Genomic DNA, 26,611 nt, shown 5'->3' with positions numbered 1-26,611 from the left:
TTCCTAAGCTACGGTGATTACTGAACTCCTTTACATTCTGGTCAGATCAAATGTGCGGCAATCATCCGAAGTTGTGGGGATCGACTCTATACGCGTCAACCTCGACGAAATCGGAAGGCATGTAATTGGACGGTTCAGATTGATGATCGTAGGTCCCTCCCTTTTTGTGTCCAATAAATAACTGAAGTCTACTCGTGTGTTCCAGCGTTTCAGGCCTGGTTCTACGGTCGCAAACGGACGTTTCTCAAACCCTAATACGAGCAGCCTTAAAATTTCAAGGCTCGTCTGGAAGCGCATTCGTTAACTCTCCCTCTCTGTCGAGATCGAGAGTTCGAATCGCTGTGAAGAGTCTTAAGACTCGCGAATTATTTGATCTTCTCTCGCCTTTCTAAATGACAGGGCTCAGGGAGGTTTTTAGGGTTTATCGTTTTCCCCTAGTTCATTGCTAAAGCTCCCCGGAAATAGAGGAAGTACGGTGTCCGCAGGAACCCTAACTCTCGAGGTTAGCAATCTTTGTCACCCGTTTAATTTTCTCTTAACCTGATTTTTTTTCATATTGTTCTTAAATGTTTATCTAGTGCTTCCCTCCTCCATTCTTTCGCCGGAGCTCGGTTGGTTATTAAGTTTTAGGTTGTGTTAATATTTCGCTTGGCAAGTTGCATAATTTTAGGCTGATTCGGTATTACGCCGTTGTTGCTATTGGTTTTGCTCTCCTAGCTTTGGGCTCTGAACTCTGGCAAAGCGCACTAGAGCATTTTTAAATTGGGAGTTAGGGCTGGAGATTGAATTATTTTGTCTTGTCGGTTGAATCTTGCTTCTGTGCCAAGAACAACTGCGCATGGCTACTACCGAGGCCACTTCAGTTTCTTTGGGTCCTCGATATGCACCTGATGACCCAACTCTTCCAAAGCCATGGACAGGATTGATTGATGGAAGCACAGGCCTTTTGTATTACTGGAATCCTGAAACTAATGTCACTCAGTATGAGAGACCTGCTTCTTTACCGCCTCCATTGCCACCGGGTCCTCCTCCTGCTGCTTCTACTCCAAAGCTGGCTCCAATACCCATGACCCGGACAATGCAGGGTCAGCAATTGACACAAGCCGTGCAACAGCAAGGACAACAAATAACCCAATCTGCGCAACAGCCTGGTCAACTACTGTCTCAGCAATCAGGCCAACAATTCACTCAAGCTCAACAGCAGGGTCCTCAAATACAACAAGCTTCTCAACAACCTTCACAAATGGTGCAATCCGCACAGCAGCATGGTCTGCTTATGCAACAGCAGTTTAGGCAGCAAATGCAGCAGCCGGGGCAACAGATGACTCAGCAGATGGGTCAACAAAATGCTCAACATCAGGGGATGCAATTTTCGAATCAGCAGATACAACAACTGTCATATCAGCAAGATTCACTCTCACCAGGGCAACAAGTTTCATCATCACAAACACAGCAGGTCGTGCATCATCATCATATGCCACAGGTTTCACCGCAACAGGCACAGCCAATGCAACATCAACAAGGGCAACACATCTCACAGCAGCAGGCACAGCCATTACAACAATATCAACAGGGCCAACAGATTTCACAGCAAATCATTCATCAACAGGGTCAGCCGTTCTCTCATCCTCAAGCGCAGAAAATGGGGTTTCCTGTCAGAGATGAAACTGAATCTTGGCAAGGAAAGCAAATCCCATTTTCTCCATCGCAGGTTCAGAACCTGTCTACTGGATCACATTCTGTTCAAGTTCCCCAATTTAACATTCAGTCAGTTCATGCTCAACAATTTGGTAGTTCTTCTGGGAATACACAAGCTGCATCTCCTTTGGTTCAGATTCAACAATCTATGACTGACCATATGAACCGTCAACAAGTAAGGCAACAAATGGGTGCTCCTATTGAGAATCCGGTGGGGCCACCTGTGATGCATAATCAACAATCTGGTGGACCTCCTGGTGGACTTAAAATAGGGTATGAGGATCCTCATGGAAGACCTGGCCATGAATTTTACTTTAACTCCCACAAGGAGGGTTCAATGATGGTTCCTCCGCAACCAAAGCTTGCTGCAATCCCCGCTGCACGGAATCCGCAGGTATTCATCTCTAACATTTCAATTAATTTTTGCCTTGTGTAACTTAGAGCTAGTTTGCATTGATAGAACTAAATTTGCATGTGCTTTGAGTGTATATTTAATTTAATCCTCAACAAATTGAATAAGCATCCAGTGAATTAGGGCTCCGGCTACTGTAGGGTTAGGGAGGTGCTGAATATCCTGATTCATTGAGAGGCTGTTTCCATTTTTCGATCCCACAACCTGATACAACTTAACTGTCGTGAAGACTCACCCACTCAATTGTTTATGAATTATTTCCCTTATTTCTCTATCCTTTTGATTTGCAAGTGAGAGATATAAGTATGGATAATATATGTCAATATTTCCATCCTCAAAAAGTGTACATCTATCTCTAATGGCACAGGGTTAGATGGTTAGATTTAGTCTAGTGGAAGATGGGGAGGCAACCAATGATGGTTTAAGGTGTTGCAGAAGTGTTTGGAATGATGAAGTTTAAGTTCTTAGCAAAATTTAATTTGGTGAAACTAAGGCACTATTTGTTTGCTAAATCTGAAGTGGGGTGTGGAAAAGTTTGAAAAATTAAACTTTTCCATGAAATCCCAATGTGTGGCTTGTTTGGTTCATTGGGGTGGGAAGGTTGGCAATTAAGGAGGCTTGTCTATTAACATGGGGTGCTAAGTTTTCCACTCTTTTCCTTTTCAAAGTCCTACTAAATAGGTGGATTTTGTGGAAAAAGTGTAGAAACAACAAAAGTGGAACTTACATTTGAAAAATTTCCACAAAATTCTTTCCTTTCCTTTTTTGTTCCCCCACCCCATTACATATGGGCCCCACATATTTATTTTTTCCACCCCACCTTTGCAAACAAATGGTGCCTAAGGTTTAAAGATTTTGGGGATGGGCATTACGATGGGGCTGTATTTGGTATCTTGAATTTGGATGGTTGGCCAATGTTTTGTTGCTGGTCCCAAGCCTGGGTAAAAGAGGAGGGTTGGTGCGTGAGGTTGGTAGCCGGCACTGGAAAAAATTTAGTCAAATCCTTTTCATTGATTCGACCTTTATATGATAAAAACTATGCTAGGGCGTTCCCTGACAAAAGAAGCGACGCGCTACACTATGGCCCGGGTGTAGTGATAAGTGGGCAAGGGTTAGCTAGGGCATCTCCTGTAAGCGATGCGTTGTATCAAGCGCCGGATGCGGTGATAAGTAGGCAAGGGTTCTCACTTCGTGGATGAGTGCGAGTAAAGAAGCTAGTCCAAAAACGTAGGATTAGATTGGCATCTTGGAACATAGGATCTTTAATAGGTAAGAGTTTAGAATTGATAGATGTTATGAGGAAAAGAAGGATTAATATAGCTTGCATTCAAGAGACTAGATGGAAGGGTAAAAAAGCTAAAGAGTTGGATGACTTTAAACTTTGGTATATTGGGGATAAAACTAATAAAAATGGAGTAGGTATAATAGTGGATAAAGATTTAAAAAATGATGTGGTGGATGTTAAAAGAGTGGGAGATAGGATTATTGCTATCAAGCTTGTAATGGAGAATGAATTCGTAAATATAATTTGTGCATATGCACCTCAAGTAGGATTGGATGAAAGTCTAAAGCTAGAATTTTGGAAAAATATGGATGGATTAATGCAAGGAATTTGTCAAGGAGAAAAGATTATCATAGGAAGTGATCTAAATGGACATATTGGAAAAGATCAAAGAGGCCATGAGAGTGTATATGGAGGATATGGTTTTGGAGAGAGGAATGAGGAAGGGATTTCAATTTTAGACTTTGCTATTGTTTTTGATCTATCTATTATAAATACTTACTTAAAAAAGAGAGATGAACATTTAATTACCTTCAAAAGTGAACATCATAGAAGCCAAATAGATTTCTTCCTAACTAGAAGGATGGATAGATTGTTGTGCAATGATTGCAAGGTGATACCGGGGGAAGTTTAACTGCACAACATAGACTTTTGGTCTTGGATATGTGCTTAACCCCAAAAACTCATAAAAGGTCCAAGGTTAACTATCTCAGGATAAGATGGTGGAACTTGAAAAGAGAGTGCTCGAAATCCTTCGTTAATGAAGTAGTCAAACAAGGAAAGTGGGATTTTAAGGGGGATACTAATGCGATGTGGAATGAGATGGCTATGTGTATCAAGAAGGTGGCTAAAGATGTCCTAGGTGAATCAAAAGGAATGCTCCATTCTTGTAGAGAGACTTGGTGGTGAAATAGTGAGGTTCAAGCTGCCATTAGGAATAAGAAAGGTAGTTTTAAGACATGACAAAAAAATAAGGATGTTGAGGATCTTCAAAGGTAGAGGTTGGATAGAAATGAAGCTAAGAAAATTGCGAGAAAAGCAAGGGAAAAGAAGTATGAAGAGTTATACAATAAGTTGGGCATGAAGGAAAGGGGAAAAAAATCTATTTATAATATAGCTAAGATGAGGGATAGGAAGAGTAGAGATCTTGACCATGTTAGATGTATAAAAATGGAGATGGTAAAGTATTAGTATGTGATGAGGACATCAAGAAAAGATGGAAAATCTATTTCTCTAGTCTACTAAATGAACATACTTCAAGCATTTATAATTCAGATGATTACACCTTTCACCAAGGCACCAATTTTTGAACTTATATACATAGAATTTCGATATCCGAAGTAAAAGAAGCACTAAGGAGGATTAAACTCGGTAAGACACAAGGTCCTGATGAAATCCCAATAGAAGTATGGAAGACTTAGGAACCCATAGACTAGTTTGGTTGTCTAAGTTGTTTAATAAGATTATGAGCACAGGGAAAATGCCAGATGAATAGAGGAGAAGCGTCGTGGTTCCAATTTACAAAAATAAAGGAGATATTCAAACCTGTAATAATTATAGGGCATTAAATTGATGAGCCATACTAAGAAATTATGGGAGAGAACAATTGAAACCTGTTTGAGGCACTTAACTACAATTACGGAGAACCAGTTTGGGTTTTTGCCGGGAAGATCTACAACGGAGGCTATTTATCTAATAGGAGACTTATGGAAAGCTATAGAGAATGTAGGAAAGACCTTCATATGGTATTTGTTGACCTAAAAAAAGCTTATGATAGAGTCCCTAGAGCGTTAAGTTGGCAAGTACTAGAGAAAAGAAGTGTTGCAAGTAAATATGTAGATATAGTTAAGGATACGTATGATGGTTTGGTGACAAGTGTAAGAACAGTGGGGGGACAAAATAATGAATTTTCAATTACAGTTAGGCTACGTCAAGGATCAACTTTAAGCCCATATCTATTTGCACTTGTAATGGATGAATTAACCAAAGACATTCAAGATGAGATCCCCTGGTGTATGCTTTTTGTTGATGATATTGGGTTGATTGATGAGACTCAAGTGGGGATTAATACCAAATTAGAATCATAGAGTGTAACTTTGGAATCGAAAGGGTTTAAACTAAGTAGAACAAAGACATAATATCTAGTTTGTAACTTTAGTCATGATCAGGTAGACGATGAGTTGGTGATACTTGACGATAAGGAGATTTCTCAGAGTGATTGTTTTGGGTACCTAGGTTCAATCATAAGTAAAAGAGGTGATTTAGAAGATGATGTTTCCCAAAGAATTAAATTAGGGTGGATGAAGTGGAGAGATGCGTCCGGGGTCTTGTGTGATCGGCGTATTACATTAAAGCTTGAAGGAAAATTTTATAGGACCGTTGTTCGACCAGCTATGATGTATGGTGTGGAGTGTTGGACTATTAACATGAATCATATAGATAAACTCAGTGTAGCAGAAATGAGGATGATAAGATGGATGGGTGGTAAACTAGGATGGATAAGATAATGAATGATCATATTAGAGTTGGTTTGGGAGTTGCTCCCATAAGTGATAAGCTTTGAGAAAGTCGTTTGAGGTGGCACGACCACCTATAAATGCCCCTGTACGGAGAAGTGATATAATCCAGATTGAAGGAACTAGAAGAGTTAGGGGTAGACCTAAGATAACCTTAAGAGAAGTGGTGAGAAAAGATATGCATAGCTTAGGCCTTTGTATCTAGCATGGTCTTGAACATAACTGATTGAAGGCAAGAATCCATGTAGCCGACCCCATTTAGTTGGGACAAGGCTTATTGTTGTTGGTTGCACTAGGTAGAATATTAGGGTCTTCACTTGAGGTTAGGGTTGATAGAATCTAGGTTTCAACGGAGGGATTTTGCAGAAATGGTGGACTTGGGTGTAGGGATTGATATGGTGAGGCCGTGGACTGAATTTGAATGCTTTCTAAAGTTGAGTAGAAGAAGAATATTCAATAAAGGGGGGAGTCAAGGTTCTGGAAATTAGAGGGCAGAAGAATAAGTATGGGCTGGGATGTTGTAAACTGGCTGTTGTTGTTAAAGCCTCTTTAACAGCAGCTTGAGTGGTTGAATGTGTTCTTGGAAGGAAGAAAAGAGAAGAAGGGAATAAATCAGATTTCAGATGTCAATCTCGTGTTGCTCAATAGCATTAAGGATGCCTTTGGTATAGTTTGAATTTATGATTATTTGACATATAAACATAAATAGATGTGTTTGCTATGATTTATGATCGCTGTTTCTCATTAAAATAAATTGATTTAAACATTAATTCATAAACAGATCAAGAGCCGTTTATTATTGTCATAAACTATCAATTTTTGTTTATGTGGGTACCGTTAATGAACATGTTCAGAATTACTTTTTAAGTAGGGGTAAAATGGTTACATTATAAAAAATTAGGAAATTTTTTTTGCTTTTCTCGCTTGCCACTCCCGCATGCTTATACCTCCACTATAACAACATTTTGGGGGTATTCTTATAAAACTAACCCAAACCAATAAAAGTGAACCAAAATCAAGCCTATATGTTATTTATCCAACTATACAAACTATTTCTTGTTATCTAGCATATTAGTTTTAGTTCTAACCAAACAATTATTTATTACTCATAACCTATTGCTGCAATTGATAATTCATAAATAGGTCATAAACATTATGCCAAAGAGTGCCTAAAACTCTGATAAAAATTTAATTTCTTTGTTCAAATTATCTCGCATTGATGGGGGATGTATAACATATATATTGACTCTAAAAGTCTTTAATTTAAACTGAAAATGGTCTCCTACTCATTCTAAAGATTCAAAATGGTACTGAGGACTCAAACTGAAGCTAGGGTTCCAACTGGGATACACTGTTCAATCCTAGTTAAGGTTGCAACTCCAAAATGAGACTTAAGTAGAAGACTGAAGCAAAGATCAAATATTCTTAGCTACTATGAATCAAGTCTTCTGATCTGGTTGGTGATGCGCAGCCCCAATATAATGAGGGTGCTTTCAAGATCTTTAAGAGAACTGTTAGAGATGTGAGATATGAATATGAACTACTATGATGTGAGACGATGGGGGAACCCCCCTATAATGGTTTTTTTGTTGCTTTTAGGTTTTTACTTATCAATGTCTTAGTCTAAGTAAGCTTCTTGTAGATAAGAGTTGGGAGTCATTTTTCTTATGTAATTCTATTTTGGTTTATCATAAATATGTGGTGGGATATGCTAAGATACAAATTTTATCGCCCAACACTAATCTCCGATTATTCTCTCTTTTTCTCCCTCAATCTCTCTTTCTTCTTGTCTCTGTCCCATACTGGTTACAGATCTTGAGATTGCATGGTATCAGAGCCAAAAAAAATTCAGTTTGAGTCGTCACCGCTCTCTTGTTTGTTGTGAAACCCTATTTCATATAAGAAGAACAACTATGATTTGGATGAAGATTGATGAATTTGTATATTGGATTATGGCTGATATTGATTCATCCTATCTCATAGTCATATGGTGGCTATATTGAGTTATTTTCAGTTTCTGTCAATTTTCTATGGTTTTTCAAACATGGAAATGAGAAATAAAGTCATGGGTATTAGATATTTTCTTGCTCAGAGGAAGAATCATCTTCAAAGGCATTAATTCAGTTCTGTGATTTTTGTTCAATTTTCATATGGTTTATCTCCCTTTAGAACAGCATTGAGAATCACTGGAATTACCGTTCTTCAGAATTTATTTGTGAATTGAGGACATGATTTTGAGTGAATATCTGCTGCAGAGAATAAGTTCTCTTTCTTTATGCGGCTTTTCCCACCATTTTTCAAGTTGGGGGAGAAAGTGCTATGTTTCTGGCTTTTGGTGGTTTTCTGATGCTGCCACTGCAATTCTCTGTTGTTAATGTTACAGACCAGAGAAGATCAATGGATTAATGGATTGAAACTGTCCCTGTTGATGTTTTCTTCAAAGGTTTTGGGTTTCCATGAGTGTATGTCGTTGAGAGAAGAAGGGTACTTTGGTGCTCTTTTTTTGTGGGTTTGCAGCAATTGTTTGGAAGTAGGAGAAGATGATGTCCCTTCCCAACTTGTATTTGAGGTCATACTTACTAGAAAGGCCTTGGCAGTGTGTTTCTAACCTCACCACTTTTCCCCAATAACTTCATATGAATATTCTTGATTCTGATCTGGCAGCAAAGAGGATTCCTTTTATTAGAAAAATATGTAGAGTTGGTACATGTACAGGTTGGGCTTTTATTCACTGGATGTTATCGGCTCACTTCATGGACCCAAAACAAGGTTACATGGGTTGAGTACGAACTAAACTTTATTTTGGTAGACAGTAGCAATTCAAGGATGCATAGGACTTAAACCCCTATAATTGGACTTAAAGAATTGGTTTATAACATTGAAAACCCAAAAAAAATTAAGCAACTTCCCCATATGACTCATTTGACAGTCAACTTTGAACATATTAGTCCATTTTTGGTCCAGATTGATGGTCTGGCTTGCTTCTGGCCTTGTTCATTTTTACCACATCAATTTCTCATTTACTGCAGAAACGTTAATATATTTGTGTGACAGTCTGGCTTGGTGATCGTATCTCTGTGTGTGTGTGTTGCATGCCATGTCTTTCTCTTCAGACTCACGTACATGCACATTTGCTGCGACACAAATCCACTAAATTTAACTCAATGTCTGCAACTTCCTCTTAATATTTAGATAGATACAAAACATTGTATTTCCTGAGAATTAGAAAGCATTTTTTCTCTAGAGTACCAGCTAGAAATATACCCAGATGATTTTTGCCAATTAAATTTACATGATTTTGAGAATATCTAGTACAGTTCTTCTTTATATATATAAGTTGGGATTTGTAATGTTTATTAGATGACATATAACTGAATTTAAGGATGTTGTCACTATCTAACAACAGGAAATCAGGGTAGAGGGTGTCCCTCATAATCTCAATCCTGGACGTCCAGGGGGATTGAACATTGTACCAGGGCAAATAATGCCTAATTTGTACAATCATGCTGCTGGTGTTCAAGGTTTTTCTAATAGTGCAACAATAAAACCTCCAAGGATGGTTGGTTCCTCAGATGTTGGGAATCTCTCATCTGCTGAAGTATATTGTCAACAGCATGAAGTTACTGCAACGGTTAGTGAATACTGAACCTATTTTTTACTGGTTTTCTGTGTAAACATATATTTTTGAGGTATACGTGGCTTTACTTCCATTTATATTTATGAACCATTGCCTTAAATGATTTCCTCTCGCAGGGGTTTCATGACATGCTTTAATTTCAAGTTAGTTCCTATTTCGTGGTAAGAAATGTGATACAGTAGTAATGTAGAAGTACAATGCAAAGGAGCTTTGGAGATTTTATAACAACGGCGACAAGCCGACAACTACTACAACAACAACAGGATCACCTTATCCCAGCTAAATGGAGTCGACTACATGGTCCAAATGTCCAATAGGGAAATAGACAAGCAGGTTAAAAAAAATACAGGAAATAGAAAGAAAAAGATAAGAAATAATGTGAATAAGTCAAGAAGCATCTCAGGAACACCTCCTACGAGGGGCCAACAACATGGATCTATATCCTCCAAATAACTCTATTTGCGGTAATACTAGTACAAGCCCCATCACATGTATATCCTTTCTTATTACTTTCCTAATAGTCATTTTGGGCTTTCTTCTACCTCTTTTAATTCCAGTCATTTTTTAATAAACAGCTGATGTGCATTGGAAGAGGAAAACCAAATTGAATTTTTTTAATAAACAGCTGATCTCATGTAGCTGATGTGCATCATCCAATTATTAAATTTAGGTTAGAATCTATTAAATGAGTCAATTCCAACTCCTGTTTAGAATCTTTAGAGTTTACTAATTAAGAATAAATGAAATGGTGGTCATCTTGGCTCTCAAGATGTCCAAGGCGCCTGCCTTATGGACATCTGATAAAGCGTGCATTTCCTTGCACCTCCAAGTTCCTCCTGGACACGTAGGCTACTCCTTGCCAACTGTGATTGTATCATGTTTAGCTTTTATTATGCCAAATACCATTCTGGTAATTTTTCATTTGCTTGAGGTATTTTGTATTCATAAATAAGCAAATAACCTACCCTACTTGAAATCCATTTAAAATAGTTAAAGAACCAAATTTCAAAAGATAACTAGTTATTTCCCTGTTTATAAACAAAAAATGGTTGGCAGCAGGTGAGAATTTCAACTAGTTGATGCCCCCGGGGGGTGTTTCCTTTATTTTATTAATCGAAGTAATTATACAGCATTTGCATAACCTTTGAGCAGAACAAATCTCCTTCAATGCAAATTATATTTAAGCAATCTTTTGTTTCTTCAGAAGCTAGTTTCTGCTGTCTCTTATGTGACACCAAAATTCTTATGTAAATTGACATCAGTTTTATTAATTATGGTAAGATCATATGCTACTTTCTGAGAACAGTATAATCCCAATGTGAGACTTGGTATACCAGGACTGACCAATTCTAAGAACAATATAGAACCAATGTATGTTTTGGTATTTTCAATCATCTAATTTGCCTTTTGAGTTCTGCTGTCTTCTATTTAGGCATTCGGCAAACCATTTTGTTTTCATTTTATATGACCTCCTTATGGAGCAAGCTTGGGGCTTAGATTCATTTTGTGGAGGAAGTATTAGTAAACAAAACAGCCGTTATTGGTGTAGACTTCTCATGAAGTTGAAATAAATACTTCTCTCTCTTCTTCTTCTTCTTCTTCTTCTTCTTCTTTTTTCTCCATCTTTTCGAAGACTATAATTTATGTCCTGTTTAGTTTGTTATGTTATGTTATGATCTTAGTCTTCTTCTTGTATTATTGATTAATCCATGTTAATATGTTCCACTAACACCTCTTTTGGCTGACAGACTGTTTTCTATTCTCTTGTTTCATATTTTTCAATGCTATCATTTCTTGATTGGGCGAATAATATTGTTGAAGGGAAATATGTGTTTCTCTTGGATTCAGTAGGATTTAATCTTTCGTGTGGCTTGTGACATGGATTTGTGAAACAAATTGCTTAGGGTGACAATGTTCCTGCTCCCTTCATGACTTTTGAAGCCACTGGTTTTCCTGCAGAGATACTCAGAGAGGTACATATTACTATAAATCAAAAAATTTTCATCGTAGTCAACCAACTTATATGGTTGAAAACTTCTATTTTTTTCCCTTTTCCTTTGCATTGAAGTTTTATTTATTCAACATCTATAGGTGTTTAAACTCATCTATTTTCCATTGTCGCTAGTGCGGTATTTGCTCCGGTATTGGAGCATATGTCGTACGCTGCATTGCTATGTGCACCCTGATACACAGCAACTGCTCTGTCCTTTGGGGGCTGCAAAATAAATAGTTGGAGCCTTCTGGACAGGTTGGGAGGGTGGTGGGCCCTGCTTCCAAAGACACAAGATGAGGCTGGGGTGTTCCTGCTTCTTCACTTCGCCGTCTGAAATGCCCCTTTTGCTGCCTCAAGTTGCTTCAGTAAGCGACTGTATACCCATGGGGTTGTCTTTGGATTTTTTTTTTATTTACTTTACAATGCATGAGAGTGGAAGTAAATTCAGATATTTTCGGTTGTGCGATGATGATGATATATCTTTAGTAGATATATTTTATTTATTAGGACTATTTCCCTTTTGTTTGTTTTAGATACATATGGCTGGCTTCTCTTCTCCTACACCAATACAAGCTCAGACATGGCCGATTGCAGTACAGAGTAGGGACATAGTGGCCATTGCAAAAACAGGATCTGGGAAGACCTTGGGCTACCTTATTCCTGCATTTATTCATTTGAGACAATGCCGAAATAATGCTCAGAATGGTCCAACGGTGTTGGTTTTGGCTCCTACACGTGAGCTTGCAACACAAATACAAGATGAAGTTATGAAGTTTGGACGGTCTTCCAGGGTCTCTTGCACTGTGAGTCTTATGTTTAATTTAACAGTTCTTGTGTTTTGGGGTTTCCACTTTTTGTTGATCATCTGTTTCTCTTTATTGGTCAATTCTTCCTCCAGTGTTTGTATGGTGGAGCTCCAAAGGGTCCTCAGCTTAGAGAATTGGATCGAGGGGCAGATATTGTTGTTGCCACCCCTGGTCGGCTCAATGATATTCTTGAGATGAAGAAGATTGATTTTCATCAAGTATCTCTGCTTGTCCTTGATGAGGCAGATAGAATGCTTGACATGGGTTTTGAACCTCAAATTCGCAAGATTGTGAATGAGATACCCCCGCGTCGACAGACTCTAATGTACACTGCTACCTGGCCCAAGGAGGTCAGGAAAATAGCTAGTGATCTACTCGTTAATCCTGTTCAGGTGAATATTGGCAGCGATGAGCTTGCAGCTAACAAGTCCATCACTCAGGTATGTGATTCATATTTGTCAAATGATTGATTGAAACAACATCTTTTAATGAGGGAATTACAAGGTTCCCTCTGATGGATCCTAGGGTGACCAAATTGGATCAGAGTGATAATGTAGCCACCTGTCACCTAGTAAAGGAATTATAAATTATAAATAATACATAACAAAGGGATTGATAATTTCCCCGCAAGCCATGCGCTTTGATGCTTGCTGCACATGTGGCCTTTCAGGTTTTTTTTTTTTTTTTTTGGGGTGGGGGGTTCAACCATCCTTGTGGTTTGATGGGTTCTGTCATGCTTCAGTCTTTTCCTTGACCCAGGAAATGGACTACTGGGTTCCACTGCTCCCACCGAACTCTCTTTCGTTTTTTGATCTTCCCTTAGTGCGTTCTTAATTTTGTTTTGAACCTAGTGCTTTCTTAATTTTATTTTGAACCTGCAGTATGTTGAGGTTGTCCCACAAATGGAGAAGCAGCGGCGCCTAGAACAGATTCTTCGATCCCAAGAACGTGGGTCCAAGATAATTATCTTCTGCTCAACAAAGAGGTTGTGTGACCAGCTTGCACGTGGTATCGGCCGTAGTTTCGGTGCTGCTGCAATTCATGGAGACAAATCTCAGGGTGAGAGGGACTGGGTTCTTAATCAGTTCCGCAGTGGGAAAGCTCCAATATTGGTTGCCACCGATGTGGCTGCACGAGGGCTTGACATAAAAGACATCAGGTTCAATGATCCCTCTCTAGTTTTTTGGTTGTTGTTCTTGACGGCCACAGTTATAGTTCTTTTTTATTCAAATGTCCATGTGGACTTCTAGAGAAGGGGTTCACATGATTCATGTTGGTCTCTGGAATCTGGCCACTGTCTTGTGTTATTGTCTTGTCTGATGTACTTGTGGTATGTTTTGTTCAGGGTTGTGATCAACTATGACTTTCCCACCGGAATAGGAGATTATGTCCACCGAATTGGAAGAACTGGGAGGGCTGGTGCAACAGGAATTGCATACACCTTCTTCTCTGATCAAGACTGGAAGTATGCAGCTGATCTGGTGAAGCTTTTGGAGGGTGCCAACCAGCGAGTTCCACCTGAATTGAGAGATATGGCTTTACGTGGTGGGCCCATTATGGGCAAGGGGCGGGGTGGGATGGGTCGTCGGGATTCTGGAGGGCGTTTTGATTCTGGTGGTGGGCGTTTTGATTCTGGTGGCGGGCGTTGGGATTCTGGAGGTCGTGGTGGCTCGAGGGATGGTGGTTTTGGAGGCCGTGGTGGGAGGAATGACTTTTTTGGTGGAAGGGGATCCCGAGGACGGGGATTTGGTGGACCTGGTAGTGGTCCAGTAGGTTGGGGAAGGCATGATCAGGGGCCACGTGATCGTTACGATAATATGAATGGGAGAGGGCGATATGATAATAGAAGAGCAGAAAAGTTTCGTAGAAGTTATGGCAGGAGTCGTAGCCGGAGTAGGAGTCGTAGCCCAAGCCGGAGTTGGTCCCGTAGTAGCAGGAGCAGAAGTAGGAGCAGGAGTCGCAGTCGCAGCCGAAGCTGGAGCCGGAGTAGGAGTCGCAGCCGTAGCTACGAAAGAAATGAGAGGCCACATGGACATAATCGTGACCCGGGTCCTAAAGAACCAGAATATGTTGCCGGCCCCGAAGAATCGAGGATGTCCCCCATGTCCCCTGGAGGAACACAAGGTGGATCGATCTTGGGTGTTGAGGCTACAACTCCTCAACTGCCAATAGGTGATAGCGCTGGATCTGGTAACCCGTGAGGATTGGTGAGGTGTGCTACAGAAAGATTTTTGCAATTATAGTTCTCTTTTCTTCTTTTGCTGCTGTATGATGGTGGTCTCATACCTCAGGGCTCGTGTGTGAAGGGATCATCACAGGTCGACTTTGCTATTCACTGTGTCGAAGGAATTGCTGTGGCTACTTTCAGGGTTTTCTGGTGCTTATTAGTTTTGCATACTTTTAACCCAGATGGAATAGGTAGACTTTTGAGTACTTTTGAGACAAGAACAGCTGGGTGGGATTGAAGTTACGGTATTCAAAGAATGGCAAAGAAGGGAAGGCAGGAGAGCTGGTGCATGTCCATCTAATTGAATTTGTCTGGAAAGTGTATGATCTTACTAAAGTATGATTTAGCCTCCCCTAGAATTGAATATGGTTTATGTCTTTTGGCTGTAAGAACCTAATATACCTGAAAAAATGAATTCTTTATGAACAATTGACCTGATCTTTAACCATTTCTTCCCCACCTTAATTTATTAAAGGAATGGGTTAGTTTTATGTTATCTCTTTTTAAGATATCATAATATAATGTACTCGTTCAGGAAAAATGTCAATTGTACCTTAAAACTAGCTGTATTAACTCAAAATATGAATGAAAAAAACAATAATTTGTTTTTATTGTTCTCTTCATTACCATCTCAAAGTTCCTATTTTAACTCTATCTTCATGTTCCCCTTGAGGGCAAAAATCAAACCTCGATTTAAGTTTGGATTTTCTGTGTTTTGCGAATAATTTGGTGGTTCGTTCATGCAGCATCCTAGTTTCAAAATGTATTAAGTGTAATTTCCTTTCATTTATATTCAGTTTTAAAATCAACTGAATATACTTTATATTTTAATACAAGTCTCACCCAACATTCCAAACCAAGAGGCTATCGGCTGTTAAATAAACCAATGTAACTTTTTTTTTTTGAGTGAAGTCTACAATTAGGGCATGTACTTGACTTCAACCAACGTTTGGGAATGGAAAGTTAGAAGAGCGAAGAGAGAACACTGAATCCTTAGGGTAGAAGGACGGAGAGAGAGAGAGAGTTAATTGAGGAAACTCGTAGCAAATGGAAAGTTAGAAGAGCAAAGAGAGAACCCTGAATCCTGAGAGGAGAAGAACAGAGAGAGAGATAATTGAGGATACTTGTAGCAATTGAACTATTGCTTGTTTTTAAGTAATTTGTCAACTAAGGTTTAAAGTATTGACATTATTATACCGTAATAAGATTACCAAAAAATAAAATATAATTGTAAGTTGCCAAGTAAGTATCAATATGTACCATAAACCGTAGTGGTGTTGCTTGAGTTACCTGACTTCTGACTTTTTTTTTCTTCCAGTAAATAACCTCTATGCAATTTCAGTATCAAGTTTTGTCAAATTTATTGGAGGAATTGGTGTATATTTGCTAGTTACTTTTCTAAGGACGATGAAACACATATCTCAAATTAAAATTGTTTAAAAAATCACTTCTAATTTTGAAGGGGTCATGATAATCTCAATGACCAACTATGTGTGGACGCTAATGAATTCTTTAAACTGGACTACCAAAAAAAAAAAAATTCTTATAGCTTGGAAGTGGAAGTGTAATTCACCTGTTTGCACTAGTTGGGTTCTTGCAGTGGCAAAACTCTTCCTGGGCCACGGGTGAAATTTCTCTAAAAGACCCTTTTAGTCCCTTGTTTTTTTTTCCATGTGCAAAAGTACCAGCATTAAATAAGTTGCCAAAGTAAGGTTTAAAGTATTGATATTACATGCAAGGTTCGAAATGTCCATACAAAATCGCGTGTCGGTGGTTGGCAGGAGCATCGACATGGCAACATTTTGCTGACATTTCGGCGACTTTTGACGGTGGAACCTCCATAAAATCGTCTCCTCCATTTTCTGTTTTGCAGAGATCAAATATGAGAAGCAACTGATATAAAGAAACAAATTTGAAAGATATTGAGAGATCAGGTCGAACTTCAAAGGACTCCATTTTGCAAAGTTGCAGCAATGAGGGTTGTCATCTGTGAGGCATTTCCATTGTTGAAGTTGGAGAAGGTGAAGGGGAAAGCTTAGAACCATGGTTCTCTTCTTCTTTTCGGGCATCCAATAGCACTTGCACGGTAGAATTCATACCGCCGGCAGCGAAAGCTTCGATTTTTGCTAACATTTTGCTGGTTCAACGATTTTCCGACGACTTTTAGGATATTTTTCGGCGACTTTTGGTTGCTGTGATGCTTGGTTTCTCGTCGCCCTTGAACAATGTGCGGATTTTTTGCCGAAATATTGTGATATTTCATCGACATAATATACCTTGATTGTAGCTCAGGTTATTCAAAAGAGAAACATATCAATATGTACCGTATTGATTGAATTCAATAGGGATACATATATCGGTTAATATTGTTGACAAAAAAAAAAAACGGGTTAATATTGCATTGTACCATGGGATGCCAGTCTAGGGGTGTAAATGGATAACCGAAATCCGCTTCCGAATTTGCATCTGCATCCGTTTAGAAATATCCGAATCCGTCCGATTATCAATAGGATGCGGACATGGTATACCCCTTTCTTACCAAATATTATCCGTCCGATAAAATTATCCGATTAAGTTACTTATTTAGATTTATTATTCTTGTTTTTATAAATTTTACCTATGATGTGACTATTTTTCTAGATTTTCTACTAAAATATCTCCCAAAGTTGTTCAATTCTTCAAACAAAACAACCCCAAAAAAAAATACAGAAAGGAAAGAAAAAAAATATATACAAGAAAACAAGATCAATCGAAAAAATTTAGGAAAAAATTTTTAATGAAAGGGGGCCACCACGAAAAAAAAAAAAAAAATCCAAAAAAAAAAAATTGGGAGGGGAAAAGGAAGGAAGAAGAAAGAAAAAATGATGGTGGTGGGGTCTCCCTAGGGGAAAATTAAAAAAATACTCCCCCCCAAAAAAAAAACAAAAAAAAAAAAAAAAAAAAAAAAAAAAAAAAAAAAAAAAAAAAAAATATTAAAAAAACCCAAATAAAAAGGTACAGATGAAAATAGGTAGTAAAAAACTTGTATTCAATCTATATTTATGTTCGTTTAGAAGAATCTTCTAAAGAAAATAACTATCCGATTATCATCCGAATCCGAGAGAATCCGTCCGAATACCGATAAGATATTATCCGAATCAGTCCGAATATAATAGGATACGGATATGGATATACCACTATCCGATCCGAATCCGGTCCGTTTACACCCCTAGATGCCACTCATTGCCCCTTTCCCAAAAAATAAAAAATAAAAAAATTCAGACATTGGTTGGTTCACTTGGCTTTTTAGGTGGATTAGATTGAACCAGAGACTAGATGTGTTGAGTAGGTGGAGGAAGAGAAATGACCAGTGGAATGGAAGAAGCCGGCGAAACCCACCACCAAGAATACGTTTATCGGATTAGTACGGTCAAGGAATGGGAGGTGTTTCAGTCTAACGGTTGCATTTTCGGTGGAGAACTTGATAGAACTACTGGTTGTATTCATCTAAGCAAACTCGATCAGGTCTTCTTCTCAATTTGTTCTCAAATATTCAATGTCTTTCTGGTTCGGATCATCAAATATAGCTGCTAATTCTATTCGATCAATTCTTCATGATTGTTTAGCTTGAAATCATTGGTTCAGATGTTTGTCTGGACTGATGTTGCTGAGATTAGGTTTAGATCAACGGAAACTTTTTCCGAAACCTAAGTTTTCCAGTTGTAGGATGACTTGATGGATCAGATTTTGTATTTTACAGGTGCAGATGACTCTGCAGAATTTTTTCAAGGGCGTTCCAGATCTCTACTTACTCCAGATAGACAGTAAGAAGGTATACAAGAATTCGCTATTTCTGGAGTATTTTAATCTCCGCCATCTATCACCTCTTCTCTATCTTTTCAAAACCCTATCAAAACCTAATATTCTCTGTTATTCTATTGTACATTATGATCTCATATTCAGTCTTTTTATTTTGGTAATTCAGCTTGGAGATGGCCTAGTTTACGAAGCTGCGGATGATGGTTCTAATAATTTCTTCCCTCATTTCTATGGTCCATCTCGAAGTTTTATTCCTCTTCCTTTAGATGCTGTTGTTCAGGCAGAGAAATTGAATTTATTGGATGGTAAATTCAGTTGTAGTTTTCTGCAATGAACTATCCATGAATATGAAATTGATGATTTCATGGGATTTTTCAGAACTCGAAAAATAAGTATTGTATTACTGTTGTACATTACTCTTAAAGTTTTTCTGTGAAAGATTCTATCCATATGCTTTACAAATTTGCGATTAAAATGAAACATTTATGTTTTGGCAATAATGGTGGAGTCGCGGTGATTAGAACCGCAAGCAATGGTGGAACAGATACTGAAATTTTAGGGTTTTGGCAAATTGAGCTTCTTTTCTGAAGCGGAATTAGCTAGCTGGTACAGTTGCCAATTCCATTTACTTATTTGAGTTAATTTCCTCCCTTCTGTTCATATGTTTCTGCGATTAATGTAGATTCCTTCTTTTTTCTGGGACTTGAATAAAGAAACACCCATAAATTTGAAGTTAATTGTTTCAGCTGAAATTCAGAATCGATGGAGGCAGAAATCCTTCAAATGCAAGGTTTGTCTTTTCCAGAAAAAGGTCTGCCAGGGGCATATGTTCTGTTCTGGTATATGGATATCAGATTTAGTATGAAATACTGTGAAAGTCACATTTATCTTATTGAGATTGATGCAGGGATAGACCAAGACCAAAAAGCATGAGTCCAGACTTTATATGGTAAGCTTCATCAATAATATTGCCAGTAATATTTCTTAGGCAAAGAAAAACAAGTGGATTTTATTAAGAAACAACCTCAATATGAAAAATGGTTAGAATAATTTCATATGGGAGAACCTCAAATATATAGGCAGCATACCTCTCATGTTGTTAGGTAACTATGAACAATAAAAAGGAAAGATATAAAAAATGGAAATACAATATATGGAAATGCTTGTATGGAAATACAATGTATGAAAATGATTCAATAGAGAAACCAATCAAGCCAAATTAGGATACTGATGAAATGGAAGGCTGAGATGGTATGGAAAGAATTCAAATGAGAGGAGGAAATAATATGGAAAGAATTCAAATGAGAGGAACAAATAATATGGAAAGAATTCAAATTAGAAACAATTAAGGAAAGGATGGAAAATCATTTTTATCATGGCTAACATGGTATCAAAAAGCTTAGAAAATCAATTATGGGATGCTTGATTAAGCCCATATAGTGATTTTTGCAAGTGATAAACCAAATTTTCTCATTTTCGATGATAACCAGGTGGAAGTGTCATATATACTTCTTCAAAAAGATCGCCATGGAGAAAGACGTTGTAGATGTCCAATCGATGCAAGGACCATCATTTGATGGTAGCAATGGCAAGAAGTGTTCTTATAGTAACCAACTTTGCAACTGGGGCAAATGTCTCATGGAAATCAACCCTCTCAATTTTGAGTATAATCCTTTGCCACCAAACGTGTTTATAACGCTCAATTGACCCATCTAAATGCCGTTTATTTTGTAAACCCATTTACAACATATGAGTTTCTTGTTTGGGGGCAAAGGTACAAGAGACCAACTTTTGTTAAGTTCAAGAGCTGCAATTTCACTATCCATTGTCTCCTTTCAATTATGTGAAATAATAATTTTAAAGCTTGTAGGTTCAGTTATAGTATTGAGGGCTTTGAGATACTTGAAATGGGGTGAGGATAATCTATGATAAGATAAAAAATAATTAGCAGGAGTGAGAATACCTGTGCATGAAGGAGGAGCTTGGGAATCCATGGCATAATAGTGATAGTCTTTAAGATGGGGTGGCAATCGATGAACTCGAGATGGCTGAGAGATGTTAGTGGATGGGAGGCTGGGTGAAGGAAGTTGTTCAACCGGTTGGGGAGAGGGTATGGTTGATAAGGGTGGATTCGACAAGATGGGTAAACTATCAATATTTGAGCTGCAATAGGTAAATCAGACAATAATGAGAATATGACAATTTTAAAAAAGGAAAATAATCTTTTTCAACAAATGTGACATCACGCCTAATAGATTTTTACTCTCTTTAGGAATAAGTAGAACATGGTATTTGCCACCGACGGATGAGTGAGTTGGATGATTAAATTAGAAACATGGATTGAAGTTGCAAACTTAAATCTGTCTCTTTTTGTGTTCTTAGTTTGTCCCATGCAGTTGTCAACGCTGGTATCCAAATTGTTTATACATCCAAAATCTCCAAAACCGTGGATTGATTGATTTGATTTGGAAGGGAACCATAGCATCATGTGAAACCACTGGTCCAGAGGTAGGTTATATAATGCGAATCTTGATCTTAAGGGCTATCTCTGTAGCTTCCTTCATCTTAATTAGTAATAATTTTGGAATAATTCTTCCCCCATTTTTGGGTTCTCTCTACCTACACGTCTTAGCTGTCATGCATGTTAAGGTTGATTGATAAGTGAGCTTCAAGGTTTGCTTAGAAGAAGTAGAGAGGAAGGAGACAATATGGGTGATGGAAGAGCTTATTCTCTTTCTCTTATTGTTCAGCTGCTAACATTTCTGATTTCTGTAACAGCAGTTGTAGTGACCTTGGTCCCTCCCAGCCTTGGCAATGAGTGCAGCAGAAATCCTGTAATCTTCAACTTCGGTGATTCCAATTCAGACACAGGTGGGATCAGTGCTGCTCTGGGCTTTTCCATCGGCCTTCCCAATGGCCGTACCTTCTTCCATCAATCCTCCGGTCGATTATCTGATGGTCGCCTTGTTATTGATTTCCTTTGTAAGTTATAATAACCTCACACATCCCCTTTCCTTTCCATCAGCATCATTGATCATCTTTCATCTAGCTTTACTGTTCTTGAACTTGACATGGTGCATATTAAGCTCCCTATACATATCTCCCTGTGTTACTATTATCACTTCGTTTGCCATTGTTGCTTCCCGAGCTACTCGTTATGGGAAACTCAAGTCATTCTTTTTCCTTTCCGTTTCAGAGAAGGTGCATCAAGTTGAGGTATTAGAAAAATTAGAGTTATCATAATGAGTACACTGTCGGTGATCCATCTCAATTGTTGTCCACCACATGTGGGAGTCTTCATTTGTTATTTCAATAGATCTAAAGTTTTTCCTTCAAATAATTAAAAAAAATCCAAATGTGTGTTTAGAGTTTAGACATCCAACTTGAGGTAACCTGAGGTGATCAATTCACCAAATAACACCAATATGTGTTTGGGTTTAGGAATATTAGACATGTACCCAAGGATTCACATCCTCTGTAATTCCTTTCTTATGAGGAAAACCATTGGATTACTTAAATGTCACATGGCACAATCCTATGAGGGAATTACAGGGAATTGTAGGGAAAGGAATTACAGAGGATGTGAATCTTGTACCCAAGCACTTGTCCATTTTTTATGCGTAGAAAATTTGTTTTAAAATCTTAGTTTTATTTTAAAAAATAATTTTTGGAAATTTTTTTGGGGACATCTAAAGATAATTGGCAAAAAATATTGATATTCTAAAATTATGTTAAATCGGTAATGATTCCCAAAATGTCTCTTAGATGTGCACAATAATACATTTGGCTGGTTAGGTAATTTTATAATTTTTAAATTGCGCGTAATCGTTTGTAATCTTGCTATTAGGATTAGAACTATCAATCACACACAATTAAATAGAAAACAAAAAAGAATGAGACAGATTTTATCGTAGTTCACCTCAATGTGAGGCTATGTTCAACATTAAGTTTTTCACTTTATTCTTCTCAAAACAATTATATCTGATGTTGAGTTACAAGAGAATATATATATGAGCTTAGAAACCCTATGCCATAGCTATTCATGGGCCCAATCCTGTAAAGAAATTTCGAGGCCCAAAGAAACATGGATTCTCTACAATGTGAAGCATATGAGCCATACTCAACACTTACAGTGTTGCTCTTAGTTAAATAGAATCTTAAATTTCATTTTTTTTAAATTATTTTTTTATGAGTATATTCTATTTCCTTGGTTTATCATCTTATATTATAAGATTTAGAATAATACAATTAAAGGTATATTTGTTATTTCTCTAATTAATTGTTCTAACAAAAATGAGGATGACTGCCAATTTGTCATAGTTTTGGAATGTCCCAATTTTTGCCATTTTTATTGGAATGTCCATGAATTTATTTTTTTTCAAATAAAATAATCGAATGAAGCATGTTCAAAATGTCATCCAAATTTTGCTAAGGTGACCAGGATTAAGACCAAATTAAAGAAAAATATGAATGAGTGAATTTTAGATGTGGTGGGTGGAGGTATTCTGTCTATCATTGCGTTGTGATTAACTTATCCGTCATGTAAGGAGAATAATAATGACGCTTGAAAGTGTTGTTTTGGGCAAAAAAAAGTAAATATCTGAACATAGATGTTAATCCCAAAGTAAAGGTAAATAGCTCAACCAACGGGGGTTGGTCCAAGTGGTAAGCAGTTTGGTTCGCTTAAGCAAGGTTCTGATATCAAATCTTTGTGGATGCAAAAAATCTCCATTGGGAGACTCACCCACCACACCCAGGTGTGCGATGCGGGTCAAACCATCGGTTTATAGAACCGGTTTTGGCAAAACCAAAAAAAAAAAAAAAAAAAAAGGTAAATAGCTCATATAATGAATTGAGTCATGGCTTCTCTCTCGGGAAAATGTTCTCATTTTCTAAAATCTAAACATAGAGGTTAATCCCAAAATAGTGAAAAGGTTGAGGAAAATAGCTTTTTTTTTTTTTTGGTTATATAATCAATTAATGAGTCATGGCTTCTCTCTAGGGGAACATGTTCTAATTTTCTTCTCTTATAACTACATAATTGGAATAATTTTCCTTGTCCTGCCATTCACAGGTGAGAACTTGAACACAAGTTATTTGACTCCATATTTGGAGTCGGTGGGTCAAAATTTCACAAATGGGGCAAATTTCGCAATAAGTGGATCAGCTACTTTACCAGAGTTCGTGCCTTTCTCCTTGGATATTCAAATTCTTCAGTTTCTTCGCTTTCAAAGCCGCTCCCTTCAATTCACAGCTCAAGGTAATAAATAAGGTATTGACTTTCATGGATGTGTGTCCAAAGACGTAAATTGAGAAACTGTAATTTTTATGATAAAAGTTTCTCCCCATCGCTTTTCTCCAAATTAAATATCATTTTTTAGTTTGATTTCATCATTAAAGATAAGAATCAGTTTCTACAAATCTTGGGGTTAGGCTAGTAAAGAAGCAATGGTTTCTCCAATCCTAACAGAGCAGTATTACAAAATGGGGTATTGAAAAATTTGTTTTGAATGAAGGTTGGAAAGATTTGGTCGACGGAGATGGCTTTCAAAATGCACTCTACATGCTTGATATTGGGCAGAATGATCTCTCTAGTGCATTCACTTACCTTTCTTATGAGCAAGTCATCCAAAGAATCCCATCCTTCCTCATAGAGATCAAAGCTGCTGTTTGGGTGAGTTCCTTTTTCCCCTCCTATCTTGATGGGTTAGAAGCAAGAGGAACCAATGAATGTCAAGGACCTAGCCCCCCCCCCCCCCCCCCCACCACCAAGGTGGATAGATACCCCAATAAAGAGGTATTTTTGGTCTTCAAATAGTTTAGTCAAGACTATAAATATCCTTCCATTGTGGCCAAGTGATCATCTAATGGAGTTTAGAAATAGTCTTTTCTGTGAAAAATGGGCAAGGCTGTGTATGTAAAGATCCTCTCTGAGCCCCTCTGTGATAAGTAGACTTCTGCACTGTGTTATAAAATTGCTGACTTCCAAAATTTTATTACTGACAATCTCTATCTGGAGTTGCCCTTCCCACAATGTGCTATATGAAGCAGCTATTCCATCCTTTGTACATTTTCTTCTTTGATTTACTTCCTTTGACAATAATATAGTTCCTCTTTCATTGTTAAATCCTAACTAGAACATATATAAGTCTGGTGGCAAGAACATTTGGATACACAACACAGGACCTCTTGGTTGTTTGCCTCAAAAGCTTTCAACGATGACTGGCAAAATGGCCACAGAAGTTGATGAGTATGGATGCCTCAAGCAACTAAATGATGCTGCAAAACAGTTTAATGAAGGGTTGAGTGCCCTTTGTACAGAACTCAGAACCCAAATGAAGAATGCCACCATTGTATATGTAGATATGTATGCCATCAAGTATGACCTCATTGCGAATTCTACTGAATATGGTCAGTTACAATGCCACCTTATTAATTTTCTTAATTCTCAAATTTTCATGCATGTTATTATATATTACACTTGCAGAGGTAACAAGTGATCTTTCGACTATATATTAACAGGTTTTGAGAATCCATTAGTGGCATGTTGTGGCTATGGTGGTCCTCCTTACAACTTCAACCCTAATGTGACCTGTGGTAAGACTGGTTACAGCATTTGTAATGAAGGATCAAGGTATGTTAGCTGGGATGGAATTCACTACACTGAAGCAGCCAATCTCATTGTGGCATCGAAGATCCTTTCTACAAATTATTCTCAACCTCAAATTAGCTTTGATTTTTTTTGTCATGCCTAAACAAAACTCAGTGCCAAATTATAGGAGATTCTTCAAATAATGAGAACTCTGTATTGATGTAGTTAGAAAGTGTAAACTCCTGGTCATTGTCAATAGGGGTTCTTAAAATAATTTGAAACCATTAGCTTCCATCATTCTCTAGTACTCATGTGACGCATTAGGGTTTACTCCCGGGACAAAAACCCAAAAAGCCTGTAATTTATAAAAACAAAAAAGTTAGATTCAAAATTATTTAACACTACAAGGAAATCCAATAAAGAAATTTTTTGGTTCAATATGGTTCTATTTGCTAGGCTTTTGGCAAATTGATGCTCTTTTCTGATGTGAAATTAGCTAGCCCATAGATTCATATAGTTTTCATTCAATTGTAAATAAAAAAGTGGTCGTGCTTCTAGCATAGGGGTGGCAGCCTCTTATTTAAGAGTCGAAAACCAATGAGGTCTCAAGTTCAAGTTTTTGTATCCTAAAGAATTAAAATAGAGTAGATGGAATGGAGATGTGCTTCTATGGTTTTATATGATAGTCGATTGAGGTGGCACAATCATGTTCATCGGGAGACCTTTAAATGCTCTTGTATGAAAAAAATGATCCAATCCAAATTGAAGAAATTAAAAAAATTAAGGGTAAATTTAAGATAACCTTAAGAGAAACTGGAGAGAACAAATATGTATAGAATATGCCTTAAATCTAGTATGGCTTCAAACAAAGCTGATTGGAAGGCAAAAACCCTTGTAGTAGACCTCATTTAATTGGGAGAAAGGCTTATTGGTTGTTGTATAGTTGACAATTCCATTTACTAATTTGAGTTAGATTTTGGTTGACGCATCTTATGGTTCCAAATCTTAAATTGTTCGGATGCAAGAAAAAAGATCTATAAGGGGTTCTTACAAAAAAAAATTTATTGCATGGAAGTGGAAGTAGAATTCACCTGTTTGCACTAGGTGGGTTGTCTATCATATTAAAAAAAATGCAGTGGCAAAGCTCTTCCGGGGCCAAGGGTGAAATTTGTCTAACAGACCCTTTTAGTCCTTTTTTCACGTGTGAAATACTAGCACTAAATAAGTTGTCAAGTAAGGTTTAAAGTATTGATATTACAGGTCGGTTATTCAAAAGAGAAATGTATCGATATGGACGGTATGGATTGTATCCCATATGGTTACATATCGGTTAATATCGCATTGTATCGTGGTATACTTCAAACCGTACCAAGAAGTGTTGATACTACTCATTGTTAGGTTCAACTTCAGTGTTGTGCATTAAATATGCAGCACTGTGTGTGCACAACATTGTGCTGCCAACTGTTGAGATCGAAATCTCGACCGACCGTCCGTCTCCCTTTTAACCACCTGCGAGACATCTCACTTTCAACCAACTGCGATACGGACGATCAAGATCGAAATCCTTAGTTGCTTGCCTCAAATGCTTTTAACAATGGCTGGTAAAATGAAACTTGATGAGCATGGATGCCTTAAGCAAGTAAATAATGC

The 26,611-nt window shown here is 37.7% G+C and overlaps 3 protein-coding genes across 5 annotated transcripts; all 3 read left to right on the top strand.

Moving 5' to 3' along the window:
* The first annotated feature begins 219 nt into the window (after nt 1-219).
* Nucleotides 220-15,232, top strand: LOC149019422 (DEAD-box ATP-dependent RNA helicase 40-like). 3 transcript variants are annotated; one of them, XM_089153441.1, is made up of 9 exons: nt 220-502; nt 718-2,092; nt 9,315-9,539; nt 11,450-11,518; nt 12,072-12,341; nt 12,437-12,784; nt 13,226-13,503; nt 13,690-14,551; nt 14,636-15,232. In XM_089153441.1, the coding sequence occupies exons 2-8, from the start codon at nt 839-841 to the stop codon at nt 14,543-14,545; spliced, it is 3,300 nt and encodes a 1,099-aa protein (XP_089009567.1). In that variant the 5' UTR covers nt 220-502; nt 718-838; the 3' UTR covers nt 14,546-14,551; nt 14,636-15,232. The 3 variants fall into 3 exon arrangements, with proteins under 3 accessions (XP_089009567.1, XP_089009566.1, XP_089009565.1); XM_089153440.1 differs by having other exon boundaries at nt 13,690-14,556; XM_089153439.1 differs by having other exon boundaries at nt 13,690-15,232.
* Nucleotides 15,233-17,870: 2,638 nt separating this feature from the next.
* LOC149019421 (dihydroorotate dehydrogenase) lies at nt 17,871-18,845 on the top strand. Its single transcript, XM_089153438.1, has 3 exons — nt 17,871-18,075; nt 18,311-18,382; nt 18,536-18,845. The coding sequence occupies exons 1-3, from the start codon at nt 17,914-17,916 to the stop codon at nt 18,701-18,703; spliced, it is 402 nt and encodes a 133-aa protein (XP_089009564.1). The 5' UTR covers nt 17,871-17,913; the 3' UTR covers nt 18,704-18,845.
* Nucleotides 18,846-18,891: 46 nt separating this feature from the next.
* Nucleotides 18,892-25,349, top strand: LOC149019420 (GDSL esterase/lipase At1g09390-like). The gene is made up of 6 exons (XM_089153437.1): nt 18,892-18,975; nt 19,116-21,351; nt 23,444-23,629; nt 23,886-24,043; nt 24,507-24,780; nt 24,892-25,349. The coding sequence occupies exons 2-6, from the start codon at nt 21,078-21,080 to the stop codon at nt 25,122-25,124; spliced, it is 1,125 nt and encodes a 374-aa protein (XP_089009563.1). The 5' UTR covers nt 18,892-18,975; nt 19,116-21,077; the 3' UTR covers nt 25,125-25,349.
* The last annotated feature ends 1,262 nt before the right edge of the window (nt 25,350-26,611 follow it).

The sequence above is a fragment of the Hakea prostrata genome, chromosome 4 (genome assembly GCF_041222555.1).
Source record: "Hakea prostrata isolate BN-2017 chromosome 4, UWA_Hpros_2, whole genome shotgun sequence".
Taxonomy (NCBI): Eukaryota; Viridiplantae; Streptophyta; class Magnoliopsida; order Proteales; family Proteaceae; genus Hakea; species Hakea prostrata.
Note: the sequence above shows the minus strand (reverse complement) of the source record. Positions and strands in the feature narration are given on the sequence as shown.

Excerpts from the sequence above, each read along its gene's own strand:
- LOC149019422 (XM_089153441.1), top strand. The coding sequence starts at position 839 with ATGGCTACTACCGAGGCCACTTCAGTTTCTTTGGGTCCTCGATATGCA. Across the intron at positions 9,540-11,449 it reads AGCATGAAGTTACTGCAACG|GGTGACAATGTTCCTGCTCC; the intron begins GTTAGTGAATAC and ends CAAATTGCTTAG. Across the intron at positions 13,504-13,689 it reads CTTGACATAAAAGACATCAG|GGTTGTGATCAACTATGACT; the intron begins GTTCAATGATCC and ends TGTTTTGTTCAG.
- LOC149019421 (XM_089153438.1), top strand. The coding sequence starts at position 17,914 with ATGACCAGTGGAATGGAAGAAGCCGGCGAAACCCACCACCAAGAATAC. Across the intron at positions 18,076-18,310 it reads ATCTAAGCAAACTCGATCAG|GTGCAGATGACTCTGCAGAA; the intron begins GTCTTCTTCTCA and ends TGTATTTTACAG. Across the intron at positions 18,383-18,535 it reads TCCAGATAGACAGTAAGAAG|CTTGGAGATGGCCTAGTTTA; the intron begins GTATACAAGAAT and ends TTGGTAATTCAG.
- LOC149019420 (XM_089153437.1), top strand. The coding sequence starts at position 21,078 with ATGGGTGATGGAAGAGCTTATTCTCTTTCTCTTATTGTTCAGCTGCTA. Across the intron at positions 23,630-23,885 it reads CCTTCAATTCACAGCTCAAG|GTTGGAAAGATTTGGTCGAC; the intron begins GTAATAAATAAG and ends TTTTGAATGAAG. Across the intron at positions 24,781-24,891 it reads TGCGAATTCTACTGAATATG|GTTTTGAGAATCCATTAGTG; the intron begins GTCAGTTACAAT and ends ATATATTAACAG.